This window comes from Penaeus monodon, unplaced genomic scaffold (assembly GCF_015228065.2).
Source record: "Penaeus monodon isolate SGIC_2016 unplaced genomic scaffold, NSTDA_Pmon_1 PmonScaffold_2896, whole genome shotgun sequence".
NCBI classification, from domain to species: domain Eukaryota; kingdom Metazoa; phylum Arthropoda; class Malacostraca; order Decapoda; family Penaeidae; genus Penaeus; species Penaeus monodon.
This window is the reverse complement of record NW_023657566.1, coordinates 14,686-27,218: the sequence shown is the minus strand read 5'-3', so window position 1 is coordinate 27,218 and position 12,533 is coordinate 14,686. Positions and strand designations below refer to the sequence as shown.

General features: G+C 39.9%; 1 protein-coding gene across 1 annotated transcript; it reads right to left on the bottom strand.

The window, feature by feature from the left end:
* Nucleotides 1-45: 45 nt before the first annotated feature.
* On the bottom strand, nt 46-5,189 carry LOC119570480 (the record flags this gene model as incomplete). Its single annotated transcript, XM_037918197.1, is given in 2 exon segments — nt 46-1,379; nt 5,068-5,189. A coding segment is annotated over 1 exon segment (1,152 nt), but the record flags the coding sequence as incomplete, so codon positions are not given.
* Nucleotides 5,190-12,533: the final 7,344 nt, after the last annotated feature.

Sequence of the window (12,533 nt, the reverse complement as noted above, 5' to 3'; positions counted from 1 at the left end):
CCCCTTTTTAAATAATTTTTGAAATTTTTTCCTGTTTTTTTCTACAAAATTCCCAGATATAGCACATACATACGATGAGTGCAGCTCGCTAACTGTGGCACATTCCGTCTCCTGGTTCTGTTGTGAAAGAACTTTCCTCTCAGGAGCTACTGAATCTCCACTTGCCTCTAAACTGATATTTTTAACAGGGTCTTTAGTTCTAAATATCGATTTTTTGTCATCACTTTTTATCTTATTTCCTTTGAAAAGTTTCAGAAAGCAACACTTTTGGGGCTTTAACTGGCTGAAAACCTGTTCACAATATGCCTTTAGCTCTAGAAAGGCTGACTTCCAAGGTTCTACTTGTTCTAAGATTCCAAGCTATTTGGTATTTGAGATTTCACAACAAATCTCAAATTCATTTGGCTTTGTCTTTATACTATTACAGAAATTTCTGATGGTTATTTCTTTCTTCACGCTATGCCACACATAATGAAGACAAGAATCCCACTGCAATATACCATGCATCTTCATTGGACTTTTTGGGCAGTAGCTGTTGGGCTTCAGCATTTGGTTGGCAAAGTCAGTGCATTTTTGTACTGGATTTAGACAAAATCTACATTTTATACTTCCAAAGAACAAATGTGAATGAAAATCTTTTTCAAGAACCAGCACATTACAAGAGAAACATGTCACATATCTTTGCTTTGTAGTCTCCATTCCATCTGTTTTGATAGATACATCTTTGGTTTCTGTTTGAGTCATCTTCATCTTTACTGGCTCTTTAGGCTTTGTTATTTGTGAAGAATTAAATGGAGAACTGATTATTTTGGCCTTTTTCATTTTAACCTGAACTTCTGATTCAGAGTTCTGTCTTTTCCTTTTACTAACGGTTATCTTGCCCTTGTCTGGAGACTTCATCTTTTGCTTTTTAGTCAGAGACTTAGGACTCTTTTGGTTCTTCTTTTTCACAACTTTCTTTTGTTTGGGCTTTGCTGCCTTCACAGATTTGGATGGAAATTTTACTATTATCTTTTTTTTCTTTTGCTTTGTTACTTCTGACTCCAATTTCTTTTTTTTCTTTACATTATTGTCTCTTTTCAACTTCTGGCTTTTGGGTGTGTTCACCTTATTCTTCTTAAGTTTCTTGTGCTTACTAACTTTTGCTGGCAAAGTTGACTTTTTCTTTGATTTGTTTTTTGTTTTAACTGGTGGCATAATGATGTTTAGAACTTAAATTTAGCAATCAGATGTCGGTGGTTATCCAGCATGCTCTTCTATGTTCTTGCATCTATTCCAAGGTAAAGTCCCTATGGCCTTTACTATTAAAATATCTTCTCACTCGAGCTGTTTGGTTTGCTGCAGTCATTTGGTCCTCTGCCTACCAACAGCACAGCAATCTGAAAAAGAGAGCTATCAATTCCAAGTTCTTTAGGAAAAGTTCCTTAACATAATTATCATGTGCTGATGGTTCCACTTGTAAGAAAGAAACAAAGAAAGATATAATGAAAGAAAAAATCACCACCTATCACATAGATGGTTACTTTCATATTATAAAACAAAAAATTGCACAAAAATATAGAATAGACTATCAATTTAGAATATAAGCCATAAAGAATAAGTCAAGAATAAAGTTAAAACTATGAAGTAAACTATAGAAAATAAGATCAGACAGCATACAAAGTAAGGGTTGAAGATGCAGCATACAAAACTAGTATATATGATAAAGAATGTGCAACATTGTCAGTAAAAGTAGTGGAAGAGGAGGAAGGGAGAGAGTATATGTATTTTAAGCAAAAAGGAATGTGTACAGTTCTGTAATAAAGACAATGAACTCAGGAGGGAGGGGATATTTCATACAAGAGTTGGGAAGACTACTGCAAAACCAGCACCAAAGGTATCCATGTAAGCATTGATACTGGAGGAACGACTGGAGACATGGTCAAGGAAACAGGTAAGAAAGACATAAGAGCGGATTCTTGGTGTAAGGAAAAAAAAAACAGAGGAACAGAATGGACAGAAAAGGGAAGAAGTTGGAGATGGTGGGAAGGGGGCATGGGAGAGAAGAGTATCAATGTGAATGGCGAAAGGAGTGGGTAAATGTGGAGAAAAAACAAATGTTGGGGAGAAGATATCAAGAGATAGTTAGGTTGGTAAGGAAGAATTGGTGGAAGCAGGCAAAGCATCAGAAAGAGAGAAGGGCATGGCATCAAGAGAGAAATGGCATGCATGACTGAGCAGGAGGCCTGGGCTAAATGAAGACCAAGACGAACCAGAAGGGAGGTACAGGTAGAAGAGTAGATGTGGCATCTATTATCAGGGTAACAAGACAGGAATTTTGCAATCTGAACCCCAGGATATATGGGAGAGTCTGTAAGATTTGGAGGCAGCAGTGAGCTCTTTCTTTTATGGAAAAGATATGGTCTTGCTAGGATAGTTTGGGGTAAAAAATAATGTCATGGAACTTGCCAGAAGAACAGTATTGGAGCGGAGCATCATATAAGCACAGTGGAAGTTGGGGACCTGCACGTGCGTGAGAGAAAAGGATGGAGAAGGAGATGGAGGTAGAAAAGTGAAAACTATGATTAACCTAAACCTGACTGGCATGGCATGGCATGTATGTCCATGCCATACCCACTGGTGGTTTATTTTAATGATTGTTTCTACACATAGATAACTACATTTGCACTAAGTCACCAACGAACCAATTATGAGTACTGCCTGTCTCACCTGTTTACCTTTTCCTGGATTTTTGAAAATATTCATGTGATCTTATATTGTTGTTACAATGTCTATAGCATTATAGTAATTATAATGTTCATTATAAAAATAACACCATCGATATTCATAGCATTAGAAAAAAAAAAAAATCAGGGAAAGGTGAAATTAGGTACGGTCACAAAGTCTACTAATTGACTCTATTATGGCTAAGCACTAGCAGAAATGTCTCTGCACTATGTGCAGAAACATTTCACACACACACACAAAACTTAATAATAATAATAATAATAATAATAATAATAAATAATAATAAAAAAAAAAAATATTCCCAGTAGCATTGGGTAATGGCTCAGGAAGATACTGATTATATTGCAAACTGAAGGAGTTGGTTGAGAGTAGGTATGGATGGGCCAGAGCCAAAGATGGTTAAATCATCAACATGTAGTGATGACTGGGTCCCTGGAGGTAAAACTGAAATAATGTCAACAATAGCAATAAAGAATAAGGTGTGGGATCCCTCCAAACTGAGAAAAGATGATGCAGAAGAGGCAATTTTGACCTGGAAAATGTGTTAGGAGAGGAAGGACTTTATAAAGAAACCATGTTTCCATGTATCTTAAAGAGGAAAATTGTTGGAGAATGTGCTACCACCATGTTGTATCATATGCTTTTTCTAGGCCAAAGAATATGGTTGAAGGCATGGTGTGCAAATACACATGTAATATATGTTTCTAAATGAGCAAGGGGGTCAGCTGTACTTTGGGTAGGGCAGAATCCAAACTGGGAAGGAGAAAGAAGATTGTGAGATTCGAGATATGATATCACATTAAGCAGAAGTTAACCATTTGCTCTAGTAGTTTGCACAAACAGTAATCTTGAGGGGTGGTACTTGATTTATTGGATTTCAAGAAGGGGAGGTTAAGAACTTCACACCAATGAGGAAGAAAATTTCCTGTCATCCAAATGTGGTTGAAAATAATTAACAGGAAGGAAAGAGAGGAAGATGGAAGGTGTTGAAACATGCAAAGTTTCATGGGCGTTGTGGCACAACTGTAAGGTAGATATTGAAATTCAGAGGGAAAAAAAAAGAGTGTTATAGGATCCATCAGAGGATAGGGAGAATGTGATGAAAGTGCATTCTCTGGTGGCCTTAATGGAAGAGATGTGTGGAGAAAGGTGAGAGTCAGTAGTGACATGGTTGAAATAGTCACCCAGTTAATTAGCAACTTGGAGAGGATCAGATATGAGATTATCTTGTATATGGAGGATGGAGGCCAGATGGGGGGAAGTTTGCAAGACAGCTGAAATATATGTACACATAAATTTTGTTTTGTGCAACAAAGACAGGCAGAATCTCCTATTTAGTTGAAGGGCATTATTGTGACATAAGGGATTCATGTGTGTACCCAGGAGAGAGTGGAAGGGATAGTTGGGATGGATAGCAGGTTGATGTAGATGGAGCTGGGGGGATGGGGTGTGTTGGAAGGGAGTAGGAGTAAGGGTTGTATGGGGAACAGGAGTAGGAGGAGGATGGATATCAGCAGTCAATTTGAATATAGAGGGAGTGGGATTAGTGATATTGGAGGATGGGTGAGGGGTTTCTGTGTTGATTTGGGACAATGCAGCTGGTTGGGGAGTTTTGAGAAATGAAGATTGAAGAGGAAACTGGTGTCTGAGGAGTTTAGGAAGAGGTAGGTGGAGGTGAGGGTGTGGTAGGAGAAGGGTAGAACATTTAACTGTCTGTTATGAGTAGAGCAAGAAGGGAGAGGGGTAGGTGTCGGAGCAGTGGAGTGGACTGGACTGTCTGGATTTAGAATGGTAAAAGAATTTGACTGGGAGAGGTATGGGTTAAAAGTGGAAATGTTAGTCGGAGGAGTAGGTAGAGGGGGGGATATAAAACATCTTGGGAGGAAAGGGGAGGAGCAGAACAAACATTATTAGAGTAAGAAAAAATCTGATGTGATTCCTGTTTGGCCTTGCATAGAGTGAGGCCAAAAAATCAGAGAGTTGCCACTTCAGACTCAAACTTGTAGGTAGGGCAGCTCCTATAAAATACATCAAGGGAACCACTACAATTAGCACATGTGCATGACTGTGTATAACAGGGAGATGGTGACAGTTCTGGTACAAGTATTGAGGGAGGGATGAGGTTAGGGAAGAATGGATTTGACAATGAAGTCTGGTCAGGGTTGATAATGCTTTACCATGGATTTTGGATATAACTATAGCAAGGTGGGAATGATAAGGATGGCTGCAGAAGGAAACTTTGTCTACTTGTTTCTGAAGACACTGCTGGAAAGACACTGTCAGAGTAGGGGGCTTATAAGGGGATCACAGAAAATTGATCCCATTTGGCATCAGCATTACCATGATGCCAAATGGCAAGTATGTGTGCCATGTACTGTCATCTGCTCTATGTTGTATGTGCTTAACTGCTGTTCAGTTGTCTTGACTGCAGTCACGGATGCAGTACTGCCTCTTAACCTACTCATGCATGCCTGGGTAACATCTTTTCATCATGTGGGGTTGGGCCTCCTCTAAGTTGTGCAAGCTAAACATGTATGCACTTGTTTGGGCCTGGCTGCAGCCACTGAAGTGAGACAGGCTCTCAAAAGAAGGCTTAAAACCTCTTTTTATCCTGTCATGCCATAGCTGAAAGCATAAATGGCTGGGGAATTTTATGTTTTCTGCACTTCTAATCCCCCCCCCCAAGCCGCTGGCTCCATGCAAACCCCAATATGGTGCTGGGAGCTCCTGTTGTGAGTGGGTTAAAGTATGTTTAAAAATCTCATTTTAGCATCATTTAGTGAAAGATATTTTACAATATGCTTCAGTCAAAATTACAGAGAGCAAGAAAAACGTACCTTTCCCATACTTCTCTCAAGTAGCTGACTACATGCAGCACAAGTGCATGACTCAGTATGGTGTAGGAAAGACTCTCTGTCATTGGGTGAACAAATATTCAGCCTTTATTAATAAAATAGTGACTAAAGAATTACTACAGTCAGTATGTATCATTATTTGTATTTAGTCTAAACTGTAGTAAATCATACATCTGCAATTTACACCTTTCAAATTAAAGGGACTATTCATATTTTATGAACTGGTGAAGTATGTAGATTTATTTCCTTTTTATGTCATAGAAAACTGCAGAAAAGGCAGTTAAACATAATTGTCAAAAATCCACTGAAATTAATCAAGCACTTGCCTTGGTGGTATGCTCTTGGTGTCACCAGAAAACAAATTAATTTAGTTTCATCACACAAGAAAGAGCTTGTAGGCCACCCTGATGATCTGTCATTGAATAAAGAATAAGTCAGATCTCTGTCTTGCTGAATATAAAAGGTGGAGATTTGTTGGTCTTCGATATAATATACAAGTGAAAGCAATGGTATTTCTTTATGTTAGGAGTCTAAGTCCCTGTTACTGCAGCCACTCCTGGAAATCCACAGACATTGCTGTATGAAAAGAAAAGAAAAGGAAAGGAAAGGAAAAAGACAAAGACCAAACAACTGTGGACTCTCCACATAGCATTTGTAATAACCTATTTTCTTTATTTCTGATGTTATTTTTTGCTTGCACATATTTCATGTATTTGTGAGCATAGTCCTTCCCTTTCTTTTTAAGATAGCATCATTAGATTTTCCCTATCTCAATGCCATCGTCCATTATGGTTGTGCAAAACTGAAATTATATCTTTCACTCTCATGCTATTGGTACAAGTTTCCAACAGCACCAAACAAGTGTACCCATCCTAAATGTACAAACTACCACAAACATTGCCATAGGAGCCTAAAACCTTATACTGAAGGCTTTACCATCAAACTCCTAACCATTGTCACATTTCTGTACCTGGGGGTAAAGAAATGACCCTTCCAACATGTTTTATGGGTTCTTTATGCCCATTTCCCTAGGTTTTCCCCATGCAGTCACACTGGATACTTAATAAAAAGAAAAGCCTCCTCTAATATCAAAGACTGGAGGTGTGAGAGTAAAAGTTATATTATAGGTAATTCTTTGGTTTCACACAGCCATCTAACTTTGTAATAATTATTTAGTGGGTACTAAGCACTCAACAGAGGAAGTCACTAACTCTGTCACAAAATTTATTCAACAACCTAAGGGTCATTCTTGGGCATGCCCTTTGAGTACTGCTGATGAAGCCTGATGAAAGGCTCTGTCCCCATAGCCCACCTGGTAATTATGTCTTCACCTTGGCAAAAACAACTTTTTGTTCTCTATGAGAATATCACCTAGGCAAATGCCATAGATTAGGTTTCCCATTCTTTATGACAGTGACATTAGATTTTCCCTATCCTAGGATGGCCATAAGATAAATGTACATCAAAGTATTACCTACAACTTTCCAACTAACAATTTGCAAACCAAATACCATAGAAAACTGGCTTACTTTTTATCATTCTGTCCATTACAGACAAGGTTTACCTTGTATCATAAAGCTGCATAACATTGAATCTATACCAAATTATCTTACTTTCCTGTCATCCCTCTTCCTGAGAGCTCTATTAGTTCCATGCTACAAAAAAAGCTCCTCACTGATAAGCACTTCATTTAGGGGAAGCTAAAATGCCCACGCAGCAAAAATGTCACAAAATGTGACGAAAGTAGAGATAACCTAAAACACGGGATTTGATAGTTTTGAGACAAAAAGATGAAAGGCAGGCATGTGTGATATTTAGATACAGCTTTACGTCTTGGTTATGCTAGCTTAGCTCATATGGATAAACAATTCCTATTACACTGTCACTACTTGTGCATAAGGAGCCTCTATCCCAATGAACTCTTTAATAACACACATTTAACAAAAATAATGCTACCATATGACGCATTTCCTTTTGCACGTATTCCCTTTGTTTGTTTGTTTGTCGGAATACCATAGCATGTAATCAACCGCTCTCTAGCCCATGAACTATTTAGAGAACACCAGGGTGGCCTTAATATTACGCTTACTTTACAAAGGAGTGATACAAGGTTGTTTCTTCCCCTCGCACAAAACAAAGGTTTAGACCACGGAAACTATTTAAAACAATTTAAAATATAGACAATTGCAATACAAGTTTTTGTTCAGCAGGAGGTTTGAATGACGATTTTCTCAAAGCACAGACAGAGAAAACCATGGTTATTGATGGGGGACTAAAGAAAAGAAACTGTAAGCGAGAGAGAAAACAACTACAACAACTCAATCAAACATAATATTATAGTGTCTTATAAACAAGAAAACATGGTTTGAGTATTATTTATAAAGTGGTGCCAATGTGACGCCACGGCTGTTATTAGAAGAAAACTGCATTACACATCTGCGGGCATTTTGCGGACCACAAGTCTGAGACTTGTGGTTTGAAAATTTGGTAAATAAACTTAATTAATTTAACTTACAACCATGGGTGGCACCGAAGTCAAACCAGACAATGTGAGATGGTTATTGTCAGAATACGTTTAGTTCACATGATATACTGACAAATGCACGGTGCAAGAAGTGCAGATGAATCTAAATATAGTCTGTCTAACATGGGAAACAAGCGAGCACTTACGCACTATATCTCGGAATGTCATGTGATACAGCCTTTTAGACCACCGAATATGAGGTATAAAGAACTACGCGAATATTAAAATATTCACGTAAAGACCCATGTGAATATATAATTTCATCTGATACATTACTCATACTATGTCCTAAAGTTACTATATAAAACTGCTGTAATCATAGAACAGTGTTTTGCAAGCATAATGGCAAAAGTATATCAAGGTAATATTCTTTTGCATACTGTACCCCCCCCCAATCCCTTGCCCGTTGTTGTCGTGGGGGGACTTAGGAGGCGCCCTATAAAAGAAGAAAAGAAAAAAGATTTAGGAGGCGGAGACTGGGACCCAATGATGGGGAACTCCCCAACCTTGGGGGGACTCAGCCCTCGACTCAACTAATTTTGCATGGTCTTTTTTTTTTCCTTCCCACTTTTCGTTTCTGTCCCTTCACCAAACCCTTCTGCTATCTACCTCCTAAGGTGTGAGAGCCGTGCTGAAAGGATGAAAGGCTGACTTTGTACCAGTCCTGAACGGCCTGAGGGAGCCATGGGCACGGTATTCCCCTGATTTAGTTACCTAGCCCTTACCCCTCAAGGGGACCCTGAGGGGTGGACTGTTTTTATCCCCAACATAATCCAGGCTTACCATGGCCAGTAATGAAAACATATCCCCACTATTAGGGGCAATGAGGCTTGCCCCTTTATCAAATAGCCCCAATAATGTAAACCCACCCGATTCCCTGACCCCAGGCTCTCCTTTGACTACGGCTCCGAACACTGCACGGCTCCGAACCCCCTCATCAATGCCTACTAGTACAGTAGCCAACAATCAACCCTAAAGGAACATTTTCACTCTCCCAGCATGCTCAACTTCAACACTTCTACCCCCACAACCTCCAACATCAACCACCCCATCCTCCCTTATTAATACCTTACAGCCTTATGGCCCACCTCTCCATAACACTACCTCCCTCAACACTACTACATCTTCGTCACGCCCCCGCCCTTCTACTACCCCTATCTTTACAACAATCTTGAATATTCTCTTTAGCGCAGCCAAATGGGACCGATTTTTCGTGATCCCTCCCACAGCTCCCTACTCTGACAACACCCTTCTCTTCCAACAATGTCTCCAAAAAACAAGTAGATAAAGTCTCTTTCCGTAGCCGACCCGACCGCTCCCGTTTTGTCACAGTAACATCCGAAAACCAAGCTATAGCATTAACAAAACTAACAGACCTATATGGAACCCCATCCTTGCAGAACTCCATCCAACCCTCAATACTTGCACCGGAACAGTTTCAATCTCCCCAGCAAATTGCCCAATCTATGACAAAGATTGGTCAGATTGTGAAGAAGACCTACTTGCCTGTCTCACAGACTATGATGCAACATCAGTACAATGCTACTCCATTCCCCCCAGAGGTCATCGAAAGAAACCCACTAACATAGCCAAAATTACCTTCCGTAGACATGACCTTCCCTTAAACGTCTACATAGGAGGAGAATCCCTCCCTGTTCGTCCATACCAACCTCCTCCACGTCAGTGCCAAAATTGTTGGCGTCTAGGACACCCAGCCAAACATTGCCGTTCCACAGCCAGATGCCCACTATGTGCCCAACCTGGCCATACCCGATCTAACTGCTCTGCACAATCACGCACATGTGCCAACTGTGGCGGCCCCCATAATGTATTTTATAGGGGCTGTCCCACCTACAAGTTTGAGTCTGAGGTAGCAACTCTCAGACTTCAAACTTGGACTCACACTACGTGAAGCCAGACAAGAAGCACGTCGACGTGGTTTCTCTCTTACTCCTTACTCCAGTAATACTGCTCATTCTACCAATTCTCCTAAACCCACCCCCCTCTAACTCCCCCTCTTCTACCTCCTACCTTCCCCAGTCAAACTCTTTTGCCATCCTAAACCCGGACACTCCAATCTCTACTACAGATACTCCAATCACCACTACAACCCCAACACCTTCCCCTCTCCCTCCTCGCACTACCCGTAACAGACAGAACAAACGTTCCACCCCCTCTTCCCCTACCACACAATCACCTCCACCTTCCTTTGCCCCTACGCTTGAGACACCAATCCTCTCTTCCCCCCCTCACAAGAAATCCTTTATCCCCCAAAACTCCCGAACCAACTCCTCAGAAGAAACTATTGAAAATATTCAAGATTACTTAATGAAAACTGACACTCAACCTCCAAATCTTACAACTCCTGCTCCTTCCACACTCCAAGTAACTGCTGATATCCATCCTCCTCCTAACGATATCCCCCTACACCCTATCCTCCTACCCCCTCCCACACAGCCCATCCCCCCGACCCCAACCACGCCCACATTAACCTCTATCCTTCCACTCCCTCCTGGATACACACGTAAATCCTTATGTCACAAGTATCCCCTTCCACAGACCCTCCATCTCCTAATACCCCTCCTAGTAGAACACCAACTCCCACACCTCTCCCATCTCAGACCTCTTGGTCCTTATCCCACCCTCTAGCTGCTTCCCCCTCAAAATCTCCAACACGTACTACAATCTATATCAGTAAAGTATAACTATCCTTGATTGGAATATTCGCGGTTTCCGCTCCCACAGACCTGACCTTCGTCATATCCTTTCCTCTTATAACCCATCTATTGTATGCCTTCAAGAGACCTTTCTTACACATCCTCCAATACCAATCTCCAATTATCATTTTGTCTCTTCCCCACATTCCCTTTATGTCTCGTCCATACTTACCTCTGCTTTCCCCCACCTATCCTCCCTTCACCGACCTCCCAACCTATCAGAGATCCTTACAGAATCCCACACTTTTTGCTTCAACAACCTATTCTCTTTCCTCAAACGCATACATATTCTTCATCTAATCTAACTCCTTACCACACCCGACCCTAACCCTTTCACTCACCAATCCCTTTGCCCAGCTTAGACAACTAATCACTAACTCAACCACCCTTCCCTAACATTAACTATAGTGCTACATGACCCTAGATGTCTAGCACATTTATCTTGCTTGTAACCATTAACCATTAACCATTGCATACTGTATGACTTACATTTTCATTTTACCATGTACAGTTACAGTAATCACAGAATACTATGTGTTGTTGAATATATGTCAAACTGTGCAATCACGATTGCCCACGCCTGAGCAGATAGCAGGTTGGTATATAAACTTAAACTTAATAATTAGATTTCCTTTCGTTCTGTCGTCACCTATTTACAATTACATTATTATACAAAGTTAATTAAAAGAATGTTCCTAGTTTGAAGGAATGTGAAGCACGATATACATTTTCTTCTTCTTCTTCTTCATCATCTTCTTCTTCTTCTTCTTAAAAAAAAAAAAAAAAAAAAAAAGTTCATATTGTAATGTTCAATTACTTGTTGTCAAAGGCAATAATTACTTATTGCCAATGGTAGCAATTTAATTTTCGTATGCACAGCGTGCTAACGCAGCCTCACCCTTTCAATTCCGAGGGAGCCTCCTTGGGCTTATGGAATTTCCTCGTTGCGCGAAAGCTAGCGTTGGAGGAAACGGAGTTTGATTATTTAACAGCTAGCCATTAGCGGGATGGAAGGAAGAGACCCTAAGTCAAAGACTATAATCGCAAATAGTCTTTGCCGCAGCCAGGCTGAACGCGATGCGAAGCGAAACAGCAGCTGCAATCTGCAAGTTGCACGGCCACACCTGCTGCGACGAGCGCGGAAGGTGCCAGGGTAACCAAGGAAAATTCAACGAATTTAGGTTAGGTTTGAAAAGACACAACACATGCCAATAATCTGCATCATGACAATGGGTATATTTATGATGAATATAATTATCTATGATAAATATAGATTCGATCTTTTATGATAAATTATGGTATGAGCGTCCAAAGGGTGTCTCAGATCAACTGTACTACAATACATTTATTAAATGTATTGTCAAATTATACCTTCATCCATAACACGAGCATCGATACAGTCACGTTAATGCATTCTATCTCATGATTGCAGTGCAGTAACGTAAATATATCAATGTTTATATAATACATGAAAGATTAAATGAACAAAATGTTTAATAAACGCAACTGGTCTGAGAACACATTTGGACGCGATACCCTCAAATATACAATAGATATATAAGATATACGAATGTAGATATAATTATCCATTAAATAATAATACGATTATTTAGGATAAACTGCAATATAATTATCTGTAAAACTAAAAATATTATTTTCGATAAATATCAGTATAATCATTTATGGCAAAAAAAGATATCATTTATGAGA